Consider the following 21,804-nt stretch of genomic DNA (forward strand, 5'->3'; position numbering starts at 1 on the left):
CGACCCGAAATCGCAAAAAGTAGTACAGAAACTAATCGGAAACCTGAAATCGGTGCAGCGCCGCACCAATTAAGACGTTGCCATTTCCTGTCAATTGCAGTCAAATCCTGCCGATTTGACATGTCAAATCGCATGTCAAAAAACGCACCAGTGTGAACCAGTGCTGCTTTTTAAAAGTGTCTCCATTGTACCTCCATCCAAAGAGAACAGGAAGTGCGTTACTGATCAGGTGTATAGGTGAAAATAAAAGGAAAAACAAAAACATAAGAAAGATCCTTAGTGCAGCCACCACATTTGTAAACTACAATAGATTACATTTTAGGTTTACATAAGGTTTGGTGAGTGAGCAACACCAGCACAGCTCTATAAAAAGTCCAAGCCCAGGCAAACACATCATGCTAAAATAACTACCTGTGAAAATTGAAATATAAATCAAATTACAAATCAGAAAACGATATATTAGGACCGATCATTACGGTATACTTTTATCACAAACGATTTGATTTATTTATCAAGTTTCTAAAGGATAAATGCCTAGACTTTCTAACAGCAACCAAAGTAGATTCCAACTTACTAAGTGTCTTTTCCCTGAACATATTACATTCCACAAGATGCAAAAAATACAAAACATTCTTGTCTCAGGCACTTTTATAAAAAGGCATTTTTTTTTTGTCAATCGCTCGGATTGACATTGAATTCCGACAAGCAGCTACATGTAATGGACTGTAATAAAATCCAGGACTTTTTTACCTCTGAGTGCGACGGAGCCTGTTCCTGTTTCTTATGTGGGGCAGAGTAAAATTTGAGATGACGGTCCAGAAATTGGAATCAGACATGTTGACAAGTGACGGGGAGTCGGTGTGAGTTCAGGCAATACTGCGCTCCATAATCCGGGATAACGAGGATACTCGGGCAAGCCAGAAGATATTATAGAGCTATTATAGACGAGAAGTCCTCACCAAGTCAGGAGCAGCGCACAGCTCTCCGCACAGCCCAATACTCGCACTCATAATTCCACTATGACCTTTTGTTATAAGGCGTATCCAGACTCCAAACAATTAGAGGAACAGGACTTGGAGCTCAGCTGAAAGCCAGCTCTCTGTATGCGACTCAGCCTAAGGTACCTTGTCATATGTTTTGGCACATACCATTCGCACACTCCCACGGGGGGAGATGCATGTTCCTGCAATCCATCCACGCAGGAAGAGATCACTTTCAGCACAGCTCTGACCTGATTTTCACATTCAATTTCTTCAGTGAAAAATAATCCTCCCGCAGAAGAGCGAGGGCAGAACGACAGCACTAATCATTTAACCCATCTAAATATGAAGCTCCCCCTGCAACGGGCAGTCAGCTGCTCCGCGAGACTTTCACAAGACTTAAACCTGTCACCTTTGATCTTCTCTATCTGTTAGAAGGAAAATTAAGAAGTCAGATGAAGCAGGAGGAGAAAAAAAAATGGAAATGAGTATTAAAAACCCATTTCATGCATGCTGCCAAGCAAGCATTCGTAGTCAAGGATCATGAATAGAAATAAAACAAATGTTTAAATAGAACAGCCTTGTGGGAAATCTGGCACAGCCGGCTAGCTTGTTACAGATACCAACCTGTAAACACAACTCAGTTTGATTCCATTGTTTGCATTCATGTGTGCTTTCAGCAACTGTTTGGTAAATTACATAAACAAATAATTGTAAACCCCAGTGACTCCTCGAGGAGAAAACAAAAAGACCTCTAGATTGCACAGTTCATCGCTGTTGCATCATACCCTGAAGAGCTGTTTGAATTTTAAAGGCTGGTAAATAAAAAGTACACAATGTCCTCTAATGGCGACAATTTACTATTCGAGACTCTGAGACTTTTGCCTCGTACACACGATCCGATTTTCCGACAACAAACGTGTGATGGCAGGGTTTTGTCGGAAAATCCGACCGTTTGTACGCTTCATAGGACTTTACGACAACAAATGTTTTATAGCATGCTTTCAAAATTTTCTGACAACAAATGTGTGCCATCGGATTATCCGATCGTGTGTACAGAAGTCCATCTGGGAAAAAAATCCAAAGTACAAACATGCCTGCTCAGAAGCAATGCTAACCATAGCACAATGTTAGCAGAAGTTTCCCAAAGGGTGGCGCTAAAGAGCAGAAAAACCACGTAGTTTCGTATTTGTTGGTTGACAAAGTTTTACTGTCTGTATGCATACCAAGTTCAAGGCCAACGCCCTTCAGACAAAATTCCACGGATTTGTCCAATGGAAATCTGATCATGTGTACGAAGCATTAGATGTTGAGTTTTAATAATCTGCAGAAAAAGGAATGTCCCTTTAACTGCACAAATATGCTCAGCGTGTCACCAGACGTTGACACAGAGTTTTATACACTGCAGAAAAAGGAATATCCCTTTAACTGTGCATATATGCTTAGCAGCTTTAGCTGCCGGTGTTCTGTCGGATAAGTTACGCCCGGCGGATAAGGACGCCCTTGTACTGCGCAGGCGCGCCGCCTAGATCCTGAAAAAAGCCGAACACTACACGGTGCATTCGCAATGACTATGGCATATATCCGCACGCTCCCGATGCTAGTGCTACTCTGCAACATTGCCATTGCAAAACCCGCCCTGCTAACACGTGTACTTCATTGTTAAAATCACCGTTGCAGAGTAGCACTAGCATCGGGAATGTGCCTTGCAGAGTAGCACTAGCATCGGGAGCGTGTGGCATATTTGCGCATGCGCCGTGTAGAGCCGACTCTCAACTCTACATGTTCGGCTATTTGCGCACATTTGCTTAGCGCATCATGGGACATTGATGCAGTGTTTTATACTCTACAGAAAAAGTAACGTCCCTTTAAATGCTCACATTTGCCCATCAGGTCACGAGACGTTGAAGCAGTTTTATAGGGAAAGGAATATAAAATGTAAAAGGAATGTCCATTTAACTGCGCACATTTGCTTTGCGGCTATAGCTGCCGGCAGTAATCGAATGTAAATACAGTACACAATATGCTCTAATGGCAACCATTTACTATTCAAGACTCTCACAAGACGTTGACGCTGAGTTTTATACCCTGAAGAAAAAAGGAATGTCCCTTTAACTTTGCACATATGCTTGGCGCGTCACGAAACGTTGACGCAGTTTTATACTCTGCAGAAAAAGGAATGTCCCTTTAACTGCGAACATATGCTTAGCAGCGAAAGCCACCGGCAGCAATCAAACGTAAATAAAAGTACACAATATGCCCTAATGGCAACCATTTACTATTCAAAACTCTCATGAGATGTTGACACATAGTTTTATACCCTTAAGAAAAAGGAATGGCCCTTTAACTGTGCATATACCATGTGAAACATTGCATGGTACACATCTACCACCCGACTCTGATTAGGAAAAGGACACATCCTAGGAAAAGGAAAAGCTCCATGCTATGGCTCCACTTGCATGAACCAAGTAAAGAAAATGGACTGGTTAAACCCATAAAATTTGTTTTTTCACAGCAACTTTCCTTTTAGGACTCTCTCGGCAAATTGCATGCATATTTGCACACCCATTATACACAGCCGTCACACAGACCGTGATAATAAATGGCTGTATATGGAAGTTTGCAGTATAATATTGGGGAGCCTGGGATGATTAGCCAGGCACGTTGGTAAAAGCAAAGCAGTCTCATTACTCAAAAGCAAAACAAAACAGCTTTTTAGTAGTACAAAACAGTCCATACTCCAAGTAAAAAAATCCAATCTAACTTTTGGCTCACCGCCTGCAAAACATGTCCCTTAACAGGGTTATGTCCCTGCTAGCCTCAGGAGTTCAAAGGAAAGGTCACCAGCCTATTGGTCTATTTTGCAAGTAGTCCACAACTTTGCCTCCTAAAGCAGCCCATAGATGACTCGGTTTTGCTTTCATCCACCATGAGTGGAAAGAAAGAAAATTGCAAGATTCCCCCATCAACACAGTTAGTATTGATGGGGGAATGCCTCCCGCAGTGCTGTTGTGTTATGTCGGCAAGGAGGGGAGCACCTGGAGCCTTTTCGGTCAGCAGAACACAATGATTAGCAAAACACAAAGCTATAGTCGCTGGCAGTTTTTCAAATGTAAAATATCCAATGGGCTGGTTGTACTAAAGTCAATGGATGGATCGGCTTGGGTACATTGAGCCTGCCCATGCATGGAGTGAATCTTGGCTGGTCCCTGCTGAACTGGACAGATTTTGATCTATGTATGGCAGGCTTAAGTCTGCCCTGCTTCCCACTCCACCGCACAAACACCTGCGGACAGTTTCTTGTTCTTTCACTGGCCTCTCCTACAGGCAGGTAAAACCTTCAGGGCCAAGGTGGTGGTATTTAAGGCTGGAGGCTCTTTCCAACCCAGTTTCTCATGCCGCGTACACACGATCGGTCCATCCGATGAGAACAGACTGATGGACCGTTTTCATCGGTTAACCGATGAAGCTGACTGATGGTCTGTTGTGCCTACACACCATCGGTTAAAAAAAACTATTGTGTCAGAACGCGGTGACGTAAAACACAACGACGTGCTGAAAAAAAGGAAGTTCAATGCTTCCAAGCATGGGTCGACTTGATTCTGAGCATGCATGGATTTTTAACCGATGGTTGTGCCTACTAACGATCGTTTTTTCCCAACGGTTAAATTTAAAACAAGATTGCTTTTTTTTAACCTATGGAAAAATAACCGATGGGGCCCACACACGATCGGTTTTGACCGATGAAAACGGTCCATCAGACCATTCTCATCGGTTTAACCGATCGTGTGTACGGCATTAGAGTTCTTAAAACTGTACTCAAATTGTCCTCTTATAGAGAACACAGCCCAAATAATAGACATACCTATCATCCAGGAACGATGCATTACAACCTGTACAGTGGGTTTACATAGCTAGTTGCAATAACCTGTGTACTTCTAAAGCACAGACTACTTCCATCATGGGCTTGTAGGTCTGTACAAATGCGTGGGTTTATGCAGGTGGTGGTGTAAACCTGCAAACAGACACTCATTATTATAATTGGCTGTATATGGCAGTAGTCGTGTGTTACAAAAAGTGTCCATGTGCACAAGCCCTTACACGAACATTTTTGGAAAAAATAATGCAATAATTTAGAGCATGGAGGAAGGCTTAGTGCCGTGTAACACTTTAATTAATTTTCATTTTTTATTTTATTTTTTAAATGAGGGAAAGCACACATGTACTTCAACTACCACAACGTGTACAATAAAGTTTCTTGCATTTGGGAAAATCTCAGGGATCAACACTGCCAAATTGCAAAGCCCTCACTCTTGAAGAACCATATTCATGAAAATGAGGGTCTCCCCACTAGGTATGCATCTATTTTTTATTTTAATAAAGGAGTATACAGTCTGCCAAAAAAGCGGGGACAACCACGGAAATAAGAGAGATACAGGGATTTGGTCCAGCTGTGCCTCCAATTAAAGGACAGTTGACTGGTATGCAGTGCAGCTGGTCAGTGGCAGCTTTAAACAAGCCATACATTACGCGACTTAGTAAATGTCCATTTGTGGATTAGTGCAGTGCACTAAAAGACAAAGCTTTTCTATTTTGGATAGAGAAAGGGAGGGTAATAATCCATTTCAATGTGAATTTTGACCATCTATGACCAATTGGGAATTACCTTAACTTCCTGTCCCATAGCAAAAACAGGAAGTGAGAGGACTAGGCCGCGGGAGTGATGTCATTGTGGCTCCGGTCAGTCACAAATGAAGACGGGTGAAGATGGAAGCGTACTCCAGCAGTAACAGCGCATCGCTGGAAGGCTTAATTTTCAGGTAAGATTTAAATAATGTGCTAGTATGCGATACATAGCACATTATGGCTTTACCTTGCAGGTCAAATTTTTTTTTAAATAAACACCTAGCGGTTTACTACCGCCGCTTTAAGCATTTTCTCCCATAGGGATCAATGTTAAATATCATGAAAAATAAAAAAATTCACTGCAATTTACCTGTAGTAAATAAAAAATGCAGAGGTGCCATTAGTTTCTAATAGTACAACTTATTTGACCATGGCTAGAAAGATGCGCGAATATAAAGTGTGGAGCAACAATCCTCCAGCATGCTGAAAATCTAAAGGAACAGACTTTTTTATCCTCTTCATGTATATACATAAATGGTTGAAGCCAACTCCACCCATTAAATATTATTTCAGTTTTATGTAAGCGCCAATGGTGTCCACCATTACCAGTGTATTCTACATTATGAAAAATTCTTCAGGAAGGCAGGACACCATGATTTGATGGTCATGCTAGTGAAATGTGCATTTTGATGGTAGGCGCTCGTCTCCAGAGCCCCTGGAGAGAAAAGAAGCCAGTATTTGATTTATCTAGGCAGAAACCATGCAAAATTGAATCATTAGTCTGTGATGGTGTTGGCCTTTAACTCTGCTTGCACAGAACCATGTTGAGAGTCGAATTCCCAGCGGCCCCTTATATATTAATCTACTTCAACTATATGGTCAATTATGCAATTTCTGCAAGCAGTGAATCAGATATATTCTACTCGGTTATCCCAGGAGAGCAGATAAGTTCTGAAAATATGTAAGCAGTAAAAATTGTCCAACATGCTGAGAACTTGTATACAATCAAACAAAAACAGTACATTTATCATGAGACTGCTAGAGACAGCTGCCAATAATTACCAAAATTGTTGGGGAAGGGGTTGTAAATACATTAATAATAAAAAAAAGGTGGTGCGTCCACCTCCGTCAGGCTTTGATACTTTCTAAGTTACTGACCAGAAACAACTATTCATAGCAGGAAAGCCAGGGGATATTCAGAAGTTCTTATCTACAAATTCCTTCTAAAGCAGGCCATACACGGTCAAATTTCGAACAAATTTTCTTTTCAAAATCAGAAAGTTTTTATTTTTGTGATCCGATGCCACCATTGATTTTCGAAATTCGGCCGACAAAATATTCATGTTGCCGGGAATATTCTTTTCTCTCCGGGAATATTCTTTTCTTGCACATGCGCGTTTTTTTTTTTCTATTACATTTCTTGCACAATTCTTCTATCATTGATCAGAAAATCGTTTGTTTGTCAGAAAATTGTCGGATTTCTCAAATTTGTTTGCCGCACGAAAATCGGCTGTTGCTGCAGCCCACTAACGGTGCGAAATTCGTACGAAAATTCTTTGATACGATTTTCGAAAGAAAATTCTTTCGAAATTCGAACCGTGTATGGCCGCCTTTGGTCAGTGGCTCAAGATACTGTAGTATGTGAGTCATCATAGCAGGCAAAAAGATAGCATTTTCTTTTCAAAGAAGAAAAAAAGATTACCTTTTATGAGACTGCTTACAGCTACCTATGTAAAGCTAGCCATACATGCCAAAATCAGTACACCATCCATGCTAGTTAAGACTATTGTATTCAGACAGCCAGCACCCACAACTACCTAAAGCAGAACTATAGGCAAAACTTTATAATTTTGGATAGACCAAGAGAAGGTTCTAACCCATCAGATTTTTTTTTTTTGTGTCTCATTTGAAGATATTTCCCTTCACTTCCTGTCCCATTGACAAACAGGAAGTGAGAGGAAATCTCTGCAAATTAAGGGAATTAATTGGGCACCTCCAGGTCACCAAAAGTAGTGTCCCCATTGGAAGATTTCCCAATTTATGGGGACAACCCAAAAGTTGGGATTTTCTTTTACTTAACTTTCAATGATAATGGTAACCAGCACAAATAGAGAGATTAAATTTCCTTAACAGGGGCAGACAGACAGCAAAAAAAAAAACAACAGACAAGGGATCAAATCCCTCGCCAGTCTAATCAAAACTAAAACTGATCAGCTTCCATATTCTCATCTGGTTCCTCTGATTCTTCAGTTGAGTATTTTTGAGCTGGGTGGTTCAGACAAGACCACCCCGTAACTCCCGTTTTAAATGATTTAGCAGGAATCAATAAAACTTGAAGTTGTTTATGGGCAGCATAAAGTCAGCTCAAATTAAATAGCCAGAAATACATTGTAGCTCTGCTTTAAAACCTCAATAAGGGGTGATCTGGTATTCCTGCTTCTCAGTGGCAAGGAGGTCTTCAAGGAAAATGGCAGTGTCCGTTACACACATCAATGCCAATAGAATGCGTTCAATTCAATATCATGCAACAAAAACATTTTCATTGCTTGAAAACTGGAGCGGCTGTCCACAAATAGGGTTCATCTTTCCAAGACTGGTGTCTATGGCAGCTGCTTTTGGTAAACCAGCCCCGATGTACGCAGACAGGACAGTCTCTCTAGACTCATCTACAGTAAGAGCCGGTTCACACAGGGGCAACACAACTTCAAGCACGACTTTGGGAGGCAACTTGGGCACAACTTGAGTATGAATCATCAGGAAACTTACAAGGCAACTTCAAGTCGCCTCCAGGACAGGAGGCTTTCCAGTGGCCAATCAAACAACAATCAGCTCTGTGGGAGGGAGGGAGAGGTTTTCCCGAGAAATGTATGTTATCTTCCTGTATTGTTGGAAAAAAAGGGTTAATTGCGCTAAACCAAACTGTGCAGTTGTATCAAACGAACAATTAAGGCATGTGCCAAAGTGCATGTGCTAAACATCTGAATTAACACTCTAAATAAATACTTATATGCATCACATGGAGTCAGGGGGCCTGAAGCCGCCTGGCCCTGCTGAGCAATAGTGTGTAAGCCCAGTGATCAATGACACAAATAAATGTAAAAAAACGTGACAACACTAATTGCTAATAAAAATAGACCACAAAAGTGATAAGTGAAGTCCATAAAATCCAAAATGAAAAATAAATAAAAGTAAGAATCAAATGTGTGATAAGTCCATATAGCAGAGAAGACACCGTGAAAACTTCAAAGATTGCCGTTGCTGGGCACCAGACGTGAATCCACCACCAATCATGCAGCTGCTTACCAGAAATCAAGGTCCTGCCGGACCACTATCAGCATATCTCTCAACCATAGATCTTTAAAGCAGCAGTAGATCCTCCACTTGCGCTAGAATCATGCCGTGCAGTAAAGCTATGTACTGTTGCCCTGTGAAATCTCAGCTAATGGATGGCCAGGAAAATCATTTAGCACAATACCGATTCTATTCACAGAAGTTGCTTTAATCCATAAATCAGATGACAGGTAACAAAAGATGAACAGGTTGTAGTATTGTGCGGTCAAAAGATGATACTGCCTGTAGCTTACAATGCAGAATACATGCTGCTTTAAAGATCTATGGTTGAGAGATATGCTGATAGTGGTCCGGCAGGACCTTGATTTCTGGTAAGCAGCTGCATGATTGGTGGTGGATTCACGTCTGGTGCCCAGCAACAGCAATCTTTGAAGTTTTCACGGTGTCTTCTCTGCTATATGGACTTATCACACATTTGATTCTTACTTTTATTTATTTTTCATTTTGGATTTTATGGACTTCACTTATCACTTTTGTGGTCTATTTTTATTAGCAATTAGTGTTGTCACGTTTTTTCACATTTATTTGTGTCATTGATCACTGGGCTTACACACTATTGCTCAGCAGGGCCAGGCGGCTTAAGGCCCCCTGACTCCATGTGATACATATAAGTATTTATTTAGAGTGTTAATTCAGATGTTTAGCACATGCACTTTGGCACATGCCTTAATTGTTCGTTTGATACAAGTGCACAGTTTGGTTTAGCGCAATTAACCCTTTTTTTCCTGTTATTTACTTTGTTTATACACAATTTAATTGCTGCTTGTCAATCCGATTTTCCAACCTAGCGCAGTTGTTACTAATTTTTCTCTATTTCCTGTATTGTTGCTTCTGTTAAGACAGTGATCAGACTTCTGAGGCAACTTCCATTGAAATCAATGGGTACAAGTTGCCTACAAGTCGGATTAAAGTAGTACAGGAACCTTTTCTGAAGTCGGAGCAACTTCAGTAGTGTACATTAAGACGGCTCCCATTCACTTCCATTGATTTTCTCAACCACACGACTTGGGACGACTTAGGTCAACTTCAAGTCGGATCCCAGGTCGCCACAGTGTGAACCGGCTCTAAGGCCCCGTACACACGACAGAGTTTCTCGGCAGAATTCACAGAGAAACTCGGTCAAAACCCGGATTCTGCCGAGAAACTCTGTCGTCTGTACAGTTTTGGCTCGATGGAGCTGCCGAGGAGCTCGACGAGAAAATAGAGAACATGTTCTCTATTTTCTCGTTGTTCTATGGGAGAAGGCGGCCCGCCGAGCTCCTCGGCGGCTTCATCCCAAAACTCAACGAGGAACTCGACGTGCCAAGCACGTCGAGTTCCTCTGTCGTGTGTACGGGGCCTAAAGGTTCTGCATTCATAAAACTTGTCCCCACCACCACACAGACAATATCATCCCCTACAGCAATGCATTGAAAATTGATTGAAAATAATGGACTTTTCAGGCATGCGAGACTTAAAAACAAAACAAAAATAAAATAATTTGTCTACAAACCATTGATAAGAAGAAAAAGAACAAAAAAAAAAAAAAACGACTAGGACAAAAGATAAAAAAAAATTACGTAAGTGACTGCGTAGTTTTAACTGGTAAATATATATTTTTTACTTTTTGCTATAATAAAAATCCCCAAAAAGGTTTTTAAAAAACAAATTTCTTCATCAGTTTAGGCCGATATGTATTGTACATATTTTTGGTAAAAAAAAATAAATCAATAAGCGTATATTGGTTTGCGCAAAAGTGTACAAACTATGGGAAAGATTTATGGCATTTTTTTTTTTTTTACTAGTAATGGCGGTGATCTGCGATTTTTGGCGGTATTGCGATGGACACTGAACCCTTTTTGGCACCATTGACATTTATACAGTGTTCAGTGCTATAAAAATTCAGCGATTACCTTGTAAATGACACTAGTAGGGAAGGAGTTAACACTAGGGGGCGATCAAGGGGTTCAAAGTGCGTTCTAATTGTATGGGGATAGGACTGACTAGGAGGAGAAGACATATCACTGTTCCTCCTACTTACTAGAAACAAACATGTCTCCTCTCCTCTTACAGCACAGAGATTTGTGTTTACACACACACACAAATCCCCGTTCTGGCACTCGTGCACGCAATCGCACATGGCCGGCGGCGATCGCCGGCCACGCGCATGAGTCACTGCTGTGCAGCAGGTGCACGCCCCTCCGGTCATGTGCACGCTCACTCTGGCGGCTCTTAAAAGGAACCCTGTACTCGTAAGGGGTTTCGCGCAGGGGAGGAATTCGGCCCCATAAATACACATAAGCCGGTCAGGAAGCGATTAAAATATGTCTCAGTGACCAGCCATACAGTTCAGGGTTCAGTTTAAACCTCAATGGACTGGGTTGGTAGGGAAACAAAAAAATTCTCCGGCTCGGAAATAACTCCAATAGGTAGCATAAGCACGCTGGTAGCATAAGGATTAAAAATAGTCAATGTTGATTGAGAGAGTCAAGTTCCAATTTAAATGAGAAATTTATTTTCAATAGAAAAGAAAATCTGAAGCTTCATTCACATTGGCCATTGTGGTGGTGCACCCAGATCTATACTTCTTACACATCTGAATGCGTCACAACTCTGGGCTATGGGCACACACACACACACATTGGATCCTTATTGTCTAGCGTGCATGTGCCTGGATTCTGTTACCCTGGGCTCTAATGTATTTGCGTCCAGGGTATGATCACAAGCGCTAATCAGGTGCAACCCTTAATTTGGATAAGTACGTGCGATGTGTGCCACTCCAGCCAACTACTGTACATATTTTTGTACCCATCCAGACATGCATTGCCAGCATACATGGATCTCTTAAGATGCAGCCACTCTTGACTTATGTAGCAGCAGCTTAAAGGACGGTGATGCTTTCAGGCTCCGTACACACGACCGAGGAACTCGACGTGCCAAACACATCGAGTTCCTCGTCGAGTTCAGTGTGGAAGCCGCCGAGGAACTCGGCGGGCCGACTTTTCCCATTGACTAACAAGAAAATAGAGAACATGTTCTCTTTTCGGCCCGACGAGTTCCTCGCTGAAAAGTGTACACACGACCGAGTTTCTCGGCAAAATCCAGCTCCGACCGAGTTTCTGGCTGAATTCTGCCGAGAAACTCGGTCGTGTGTACGGGGCCTCAGAAGCATCAAATCCCCAATGTAAGCCATGAGTGCAAAATGCAAAATGCACTGCACAAAAATAAAGACACACCAGTGTGACACGGTACTTTGTCAACCTCTGTCAGTAAAAGAATCATGTTTCTACCCTTTATTTAGGTGCCAGAAAGTGTACAATATCAGTCCGCAAACTTAGGAAAGAATCAGAGGAAAGCAGTAGCAGGAAGGAGTCTATAACGGGGCTTTGTGGATTTGGAGGATAAGGAGACTGCCTCAGTTTTGTAACAATGATAAAAGGAAATTTGAGGCAATGCTGACTATAGACAAGCAGTCTGTAAGGAGTATACAGTAACTGCCTCTTTTCTAAACAATCCTTAGACACAAATAGCTTGTCATTATAATTCAAGGATTTTTTATTTTTTTTGGATACAAGACACTAAATGTCCTCAGAAAAAAAAAATCTCTTTCCTGTTATGCACAAGCTGTTGCTCCAATGATTTTACACCATGGTGTCTGAAATGTCTTCTGGAGATCGTCTGAAAATTAATGCTTGCTTTGGTAAAACTAATTGCTGTCAAATCCCATGAATGACTCCCGTGTCTCTCGTGATTTCTGTGTCACTGATTTATCTCTGCCTCTTTATTGCCTGATATATTTCAACCACTGGATCTGCCATTCATGTCGTCATTAAAGATTTTCTTGTTTGGGTGCAGTTGCATTGCATTAGTATGTTAATAAGTAGTGGCATTAGACCAGATTATTAAAGTCTCTGAAGTCAAACAGGGATATCCAAGAAACTGTCTACAGCATCTGAAGACTAAACGACCTCTACCGATCCACGGAGAAATGTGTTCAAAAGTATAACCATATATACTTGTAATACTGATGGCTCACTCATTCTGAGCCCAGCCAGTAATCTTTCTGTATTTTGAATAAGATAAAATATTAGGCCGAAGAATAGATAACTTTAACTTTCAAGACAACAGTGATAAAATACCATTGCTGCCTGTAATAAAAATAAAAAAATAAATGTACCAGCACTTGCAGACAAAAACATGTTTGTGTCCTTACAGACCAATCTTATAAAGAGTCCAACTAAAGCTGATATTTCAGTTTTTAGTAGATGTTAGAGGTCCGTCACCTTACAATGTCTTATATTTTATGTACAGTACATTGGAAACACCATTGTTGAGATGCACTTGAGTTCCTGGGTCTGCATATCATTCCACTCTACATATAACATTTTTTGGTCAATCCTATTTATTAGTTTTAAGCAGGGCATTTTTTTCTTGGAAAATAGGTACATGAACTCAATCACAACCCAACCCCCGTCCCTTACTTTAACAGTGGGAGGGTCTTAACAGGGTCATTAACCACTTAAGCCCCGGACCATATTGCTGCCTAAAGACCCAAGGGGTTTTTACAGTTCGGGACTGCGTCGCTTTAACAGACAATTGCGCGGTCGTGCGACGTGGCTCCCAAACAAAATTGGCGTGTACATGAGGAGGTCGGGAAGTGGTTAAATACCAGCAGTGCATTATGTACAGAGTTCAGGGAAGGGGTTACACACAGAATGCAGAGTTTAGCGGTGCGTTACACAGAGTGCAGAATTCAGCCTTCTTCCACAGTTGCTTACCTCTGCATCCCCCCGTCCACATCTTACGTTTACCCCTCTTCAGCTCTGACCTCTGAATGCAACCTCCTTCTACTGCCCCCATCTTCTCCCCCTCCCCTTAAAACCTCCACATGCCCTATTTTTGTTGCTGTATTAAGCTGAAGCACCCAGCCAGCTCTAGTACCTTCCTGCATACTGTAGTTGGCTCCACCTCTCTCACTTGCGGGAAGATCATCCAGTGGTGATGTTGGCATTTGCACTGCACCCCCTGTACCTTCACCTCCCTTGCCCCCATCCTTCACTCAGTGGAAGCCACTAAGAAGATCTGATCTGTGGGAGCTGTTGGGGAACAAGCTGTCAGTTGTAAGCATAGAAGCCGGACTTTTGTGCCTTCAATAGTGGTCAGCAGGGAGCAGAGGGCCTGAGCCAGAGGTGGTGGAACTGAGTTCCACCAAATTCCAGCTGGAAAAAAGCCCTGGTTTTAAGCAATAAGAAACAATACAGAGAAAAGTTACCATTAGGCCGCGTACACACGATCGGTTAAACCGATGAGAACGGGCGCCATCGGTTATTTAACCATCGGTTAAAAAAAAGCCAACTTGTTTTAAATTTAACCGATGTATTCCTAACCGATAGAAAAAAAACGATCGTTAGTAGTCACGACCATCGGTTAAAAATCCACGCATGCTCAGACTAAATTAGAGGACGGGAGTGCTCGTTCTGGTAAAACTAGCGTTCGTTATGGAGATGGCACATTCATCACGCTGTAACAGACAGAAAAGCGCGAAACGTCTTTTACTAACACAAAATCAGCTAAAGCAGTCCCAAGGGTGGCGCCATTGGATTTGAACTTCCCCTTTATAGTGCCGTCGTACGTGGTTTACGTGTCCGTGTTCTGACACAATCGTTTTTTCAACCGATGGTGTGTAGGCGCGACTGACCATCAGTCAGCTTCATCGGTTAACCGATGGAAAAATCCATCAGACCGTTCTCATCGGATGGACCGATCGTGTGTACGCGGCCTTAGACTTAATATATACTGGCTTACACGGTGAGACAAGTAATGAATGAATGCAGAGGTAGTGTGTTATTCAAACAGAGCGTGAAAGAGTAGGCTAAGACATAGGAAGCCTACCCAACAATCTTACAACAGGTACACTACACTAGGGCTAGGGCCCTCAATTCCTGTAATGGAATGAAAAGTGTGTGTTGTCAACTGGCCCCCTCCAAAAGAAAGTCTGGTGTTATCCAAAAAACACAGAGAGGGAACTAAAGATAATTAAGAAGTGAAGTAAAAGAATAAGGCACAAAATAAATCATCATCATCATCAAGTGATCAAGGGGTAGTGGGGAGGGGGGATAGAATGCCACAACATCCCCAAAAGAGGAAGAAATTCCACTACAGGATTACCAGATCTCAACTCTTGAGAATAGCTGCCCAAGTGAACAAAAAATTGCTCTATTCCGTCATTCCACTGCTAGAAGGCATTCTAAGTTCATGACACCCATTCCACCAGCGTGTTACGCCTGGAAGGAGCACAGATTTTGAAGAATAACTGCTCTGGCGGTTGTTTGAAAATGTCATAGAATGTCTCTTTTGGTAGTTTTATTGGAATCTGGTATCAGACTAGGTCAATTTTATTTTTGGAACTGTAGTCCAGGTCACTCTGAAATATATACAGTATATACCCTATATCACCCCCAACCACGTATGGGGGGGGGGGGGAATTCCCAGAACATATGAGTCATGGTAAAGTTAGCGCCATGACATCAAATATTTGACAAAGACTGATAAAAACTATGGTGAATGCCTGTCAATGAATGCCATTGAGTGAGGATTTTTACGTTTATATATATTTTGGGCCTGACTATAGTTGGCCTAATGGAAAGTATAAAGGTTTTTTCCCATTTCAAGTGTAGTAAGCAGTTCCTTCTCCCAAGCCTCTGTATAGGTAAGGTATGACTAAAGGTAAAACTTTTATTTTTATTTCAGATAGAGTGGAGAGGCAGTTAAACCCCTGTCAGATTTTTATTGCTGTCAGTGTCCCTGCTGAAGAGATTCACCCTCTCCATTTGTCCTGTTTACTATTTTCACTGAAAGAGAAAAAATCCAAAAATTGTGGGTTGTTCCCAGAACCGTAATAAAGGGCAAATCTTTCAACGGGGGAAACTAGTCCTGGTGACAACCAGGGATTCCCCAACTTTCGAAGGATTTCCTCTCACTTCTTGTTTTGACTATGGGACAGAACGTGAAAGGAAAACCTCCCAATGGGACACAGAGGGCAAAATAAAATAGACAGGAGTGTCCAAGAACACTCAAATCTGCCAAGCAGACAGGAACAGGTTAGTAATGCAGCAAATCTAAAGCCAACCAGCCATACAAGGATCAAAAACGGGCCAGTTCAGCAGGAACCAGCTGAGATTTGATCCCTCTATGGGTAGGCTGATTTTAATTTCAATCAAATCGGATGGAACCAGCCTGTTGGATATTTTGCATTTGATTACTGCTGGTGGCTATAGTCACTAGCAGTAATCATTGTATTCTGCCGGCCGGGAAGGCTCCCCTGCTGACAGAACACAATATCAATGCTGATGGGGTTATTTACCACCTGTGATGGAAGGAAAGAAAATCAAGTAATCTATGGACCGTTTTATTTATTTTTAACATCCAAGACATTTAAGAAGCCAGGTGCTGCTTTAGATCAACATGATCCATCTAGAACTAAAATACAGGCTGCACCTACCCTTAAATAGGCTCAACTCATAAAGCTTTATTTAACACAAGGAAAAAGTTTTCAAAGGCCTCGTACACACGATAGGTTAACCCGATGAGAACGGTCTGAAGGACCGTAGTCCTAGGTTAACCTATGAAGCTGACTGATGGTCCGTCGTGCGTACACACCATCAGTTAAAAAAATGATTGTGTCAGAACGTGGTGACGTAAAACACAACGACGTGCTGAAAAAAACAAAGTTCAATGCTTCCAAGCATGCGTCGACTTGATTCTGAGCATGCACAGGTTTTTAACCGATGCTTTTGCATACTAACGATCGGTTTTGACCTATCGGTTACCAGTCCATAGGTTAAATTTTAAAGCAAGTTCTCATTTTTTTAACCTAAGGTAAAATAACCTATGGGGCCTACACACGATCGGTTTGGACTGATGAAAACGGTCCTTCAGACCGTTGTCCTCTGGCTATCCTATCGTGTGTGTACGAGGCCTAAGGCAGGCCATAGACGAGTTGAAAACCAAACAAAAAACCTTGGTTGTTTATTTTCCACATCATTAGTGTGCCAGCTGTGGCACAAAACATGTTGGATTTTCTTTAGAAATTCTTAACAAATGATGGTCCACTGGCATGCATAATTTTTGTTTTTCAGTCGACAGAATGTTTGGTTTTCGACTCATGTATGGCCTGCCTAAGGCCAACATTACACAAGGCAGCCTTTTTCACCCCCTGTAATGAGACCCAATGCCTTTTAGGTGCGCTTGACAGGTGGCGAAGAGGCAAAACGTCACCACCTCACTGCCTATCTTTACCCTGTAAAATGACGCACCACCGCAGCGCACTAATGTGAAGAGCACAATACATTATAAATAAATAGTTTCTATGCGTTTTTAGTGTGCCATGATCTCGAGATGTAGCACACATAAAAACGCAATGGTATAAAACGAGCCATGACAATTAACAAGGAAACCAATGGAAAATGATTTTAGACAGCTTTTTTTTTTGACAATGTTTATTAAAGTAATATAAATGACGTGACCCAATAATGTCTCATTACAGACAACACTTATCTTTGATAAGATGCAATATATAGCTCACAGTTAAAGCTGAACTCCAGCCTTCTCATCAGTCTTGCACAGTTGTACAGGCTCCTCTCCTCTATTGAAATTGACTACTCTGATTTCACTGCCCACTGGGTGCATCTCACAGTGTGCCTTAGAAGCTGCAGCAATATAGAGCTCACCTCCTTTCCAGGCTGGAGGACATCCATCATCTAGCTCTTTCTTCCCCAGCCTTAAGGTCTATGACCTGCCCCTTTCAATCACCTGCCCTGAAGAATTTCAGTTCTTTCAATCATGAGGCCCAGCATTACATGTGGGTGTCACCTAACCTAGGACAGTCTGCAGACAAATACACCCATCAAGGCATTTTGAGATTTGCATAATTCCTACCAAGAGCTAGCTCACCGCTCACATCAGGGCTGAGGGCTCTTGAGAGTACTAAGACAGAGTACTGTGACATTTTAACTGATTCCTAACCAACTCACGCATAAATACCATTGCAGAATTGCTCCCCTGGGTGAAACCCCGTACGGGTGCGTCCTTATTTTTTTTCGGCCACCAGAGGTCACGTGCGATCGCGTGCACGAGCACCAGCACAGGAATTTGTGTGTGTAAACACACAAATCCCTGTGCTGTCAGGAAAGAGGAAACATTGTTTGTTCCTACTAAGTAGGAAAAACAATATGTCTCCTTTCCTAGTCACTCCCATCCCCACAGTGTTAGAACACACATGAGGGAACACATTTAACCCCTTGATCGCCCCCTAGTGTTAACCCCTTCCCTGCCAGTGACATTTACACAGTAAGCAGTGCATTTTTATAGCACTGATCGCTGTATAATTGTCAATGGTCCCAAAAAAAAAAAGGGTCTGATCTGTCCGTTGCCATACGGCTAAAAATCGCAGATCGACATTACTAGTAAAAATAATAATAATAAAAATGGCATTCATCTTTCCCATAGTCTGTAGATGATATAACTTTTGCACAAACCAATCAATATACCCTTATTGCTAATTTTTTTACCTACAATATGTAGAATAATATATATTGGCCTAAACTGATGAAGAATTTTTTTTTTTTTTTTTTTTTAAGAATTTTTGGGAAAATTTATTATAGCAAAAAGTTAAAAATAGTTTTTTTCTGAAACATGGTCACTTTTTTTTATAGCACAGAGGTGATCAAATACCACCAAAAGAGAGCTCTATTTGTGGGAGAAAAAAAAAAAAAGAACGCATTTAGTTTGGGTACAACATCGCACGTGGTCAGGAAGGGGGTAAAATCTTCAGAGGCTGAAGTGGTTAAAGCGGGAGTTCACCCGAATTTTTTTTTTTAAGATTAGATTGATGCTCATTTTGTCAAGGGGAATCGGGTAGTTTTTTTAAAATCCGAGCAGTACTTAACGTTTTAGAGAGCGATCTTCTCCGCCGCTTCCGGGTATGGTCTTCGGGACTGGGCGTTCCTATTTGATTGACAGGCTTCCGACGATCGCATACATCGCGTCACGAGTAGCCGAATGAAGCCGAACGTCGGTGCGGCTCTATACGGCCCCTGCGCACCGACGTTCGGCTACTTTCGGAAAATCGTGACGCGATGTATGCGACCGTCGGAAGCCTGTCAATCAAGTAGGAACGCCCAGTCCCGCAGCCCATACCCGGAAGCAGCGGAGAAGATGCATCTCTAAAACGGTAAGTACTGCTTCGATTTAAAAAAAAAAAACTACCCGATTCCCCTTGACAAAATGAGCATCAATCTAATCTTAAAAAATGTACTTTTCGGGTGAACCTCCACTTTAAGGAAGCAATGATTCCATATCCTGGCAGCCCCTCCCACCAGCCATAATCTGCCTGCGTTTCATAGAAAAACACAGAATCCCAGTGATGACATCTAAAATAAGGTATGCAATTAAAGTGGACAGGTTATATTTTCAAAGTTTATTAGCTTGTTGAAGGGGGAGAGGTGCGCAAAATACAAGCAGATTCAGCTTAAAGTATGATTCAGACAGACATACTGACTTAGCCTATTGGCCTATTTCAATACGACTGCTGCCATGTTCAATGGTATATTGTTTTATGCAGGAAAATATTCAACTTTCACAATAAAAGAAAAAGGGTAGACGTAATCTCATTGTATTTCAGTTTAATAATAGCAGTATGGCAGTGCATAGTAATAAATATGTTAAACACAGTCTAATTACACATCACCGTGGCACTTTCCTAAAAAAAAAAAAAAAATATCCTATGCACTTCCTTCCACTATAATAATTACTATTAAACACACAAAGAGAAACATTCATAAAGTGGGTGCTCGTCTATTTTTAGCTTGAAAACGTATAAAAAGGAAAAACTATGATCTAAAATTAAATGTACCACCACAACAATTTTCACAAAGTTCTGATTATTTGTAGTACAATTTCTTCCTCCAGCTCATACCTGTGGTGTGGTGATGTGGCAGCCAAACGCGGAAATCATATTTTTGGCTATTTTTCAGATTTAAAGGGGAACCTGTCACAAACATGTGCATTTCAAATAAAATATACAGGAGGCAAAACAAAAAACGACATAAACCGGGATAGCTGTGAACTAGTCAGGATTCGTATAGGAATTGTAATAGTCAATCTAAAGCTGGCCATACATGGATTGCAATGTGGGTGTAAGCAGGGACATGGATGCATTTTGATTCATTTATGGCCACTGTGGTTTATTAGAAGTTGGTCTGCTGACGGACTTCTGCTCAACCGCCCTGTCGGATTTTAGCGGCTCAATCGGTGCTGTAGGCTATAGACTGCAGCTATGATCAGTGAATTCCGATGACGGGAAAGTCTCCCCACTATCGGAATACAAGGACTCATCGGGTGGATTCCTCCATCTACCTCCAATATGTGGATGGGAGAACCGGATCATTTTTTTTGTTAAACCCACTAGTTGAAAAAATAAAACTGACTCATCTATGGGCTGCTTTACTGTACTCTCAGCAACCCCCATCCCCCTTTTTTTATGTTTTCCAAAGTCTTTAAGTCGATCATGTGCAGGGTCCTCTCCCTCTCTTCCTTAGGACCTGAAGTTCCTCAATGATCCAGAGAGCAGCATGAATTGATTACATCAGCGCTGCTCTGTATCATTATATTTTGAGTGCAGAGGCTGTGGTGATTTCCCCTCGGGGAAGCGATTGTGATGCCCTGCACTCAAAGTACACTATATTGTCAAAAGTATTGGGACACATGCCTTTACATGAACTTTAAAAGCGTCTTAGTCAGTAGGGTTCAATATTGAGTTGGCCCACCCTTTGCAGTTATAACAGCTTCAACTCTTCTGGGAAGGCTGTCTACAAGGTTTAGGAGTGGACAACCTTCCCAGAATTCCTGGCTCGCAGTCCCCAGTCTAATTCATCCCAAAGGCGTTCTATTGGGTTTAGGTGCCTGACCTCAACCCGATAGAACACCTTTGGGATGAATTAGACTGGGGACTGCGAGCCAGGAATTCTGGGAAGTTGTCCATTCCTAAACCTTGTAGACAGCCTTCCCAGAAGAGTTGAAGCTATTATAGCTCCAACTCAATACTGAACCCCACGGACGAAGACAGGGGTGCCATTAAATTTCATGTGTGTGTAAGGGCAAGCGTCCCAATATTTTTGGTATTATAGTGTGTGTCCACAGTCTTCTGTGTCACAGAAGAATTGTTGCAGACAATGCTGGAGAGGAGGGGAGCATTGAAGCTGGCATAGAATCCTTTAGGTTCTTGCACATAGTACTGATGCATAAACACAGCATCTTCCTAGCAGAAACTTTCTGGGTAAGAAAAAAACATGAACATGGTCTGCATAGTGCACGTGTACACATGCATGAAAATGCTTCTAGTTATAATGTAATCTACTATTCAGGGGCAGCTGTCGTTTACGCACGTACCTGGGAATATTTTCACATATACTGTACACATAAAATACTGACCAAACAAGGAGCTAATTGACTCACATTTATGCACCGGTGTAACAACCTATTGAAAACAATGGGCTGCATTTAAATCAGCGTAGGGAAAAAAATAAAAAAGGAAAAAAATAAATAAAAAAAAAAGCTTGAACATCTAAAAACACAGCATTTTTGGTACTTGTGTGCAAGAGACTTAAAAAACAAACAAAAAAAAAACGAAAAGATAAAAAAAAAAAAATGTCTGAAGTTGGGCTTTACACTATTCTAAATCATCAAGTTGAAGATTTATAAATTCTTCCTATTGTTGGCACAACTCACTTGTCGGAGGAGGCTCTAGACCCTGAGAGTTAGAGGTCAGAGGTCAATAACTGTCCTCGAGTGAGAATAAAATACTATAATA

General features: G+C 41.6%; 1 protein-coding gene and 1 non-coding gene across 7 annotated transcripts in view; both read right to left on the bottom strand.

Annotated features, from left to right (window-relative positions):
- Positions 1-21,804, bottom strand: part of MAST4 (microtubule associated serine/threonine kinase family member 4) — a 742,993-nt gene that overhangs the window by 219,558 nt on the left and 501,631 nt on the right. Inside the window, exon 1 of one of the 6 annotated variants that reach the window (XM_040340016.1) lies at positions 751-1,907. The exons of the other annotated variants lie outside the window; for them this stretch is intronic. Within the exon in view, the coding sequence (XP_040195950.1) occupies positions 751-836 (86 nt within the window). The 5' untranslated portion in view covers positions 837-1,907. Of the gene's footprint in view, positions 1-750; positions 1,908-21,804 lie in introns of those variants that run through there. 6 annotated transcript variants of the gene reach the window in all.
- LOC120925739 lies at positions 5,185-5,342 on the bottom strand. The gene has a single exon (XR_005746932.1). It is a non-coding gene; the product is annotated as a U1 spliceosomal RNA (small nuclear RNA).

The sequence above is a fragment of the Rana temporaria genome, chromosome 1 (assembly GCF_905171775.1).
Source record: "Rana temporaria chromosome 1, aRanTem1.1, whole genome shotgun sequence".
NCBI classification, from domain to species: domain Eukaryota; kingdom Metazoa; phylum Chordata; class Amphibia; order Anura; family Ranidae; genus Rana; species Rana temporaria.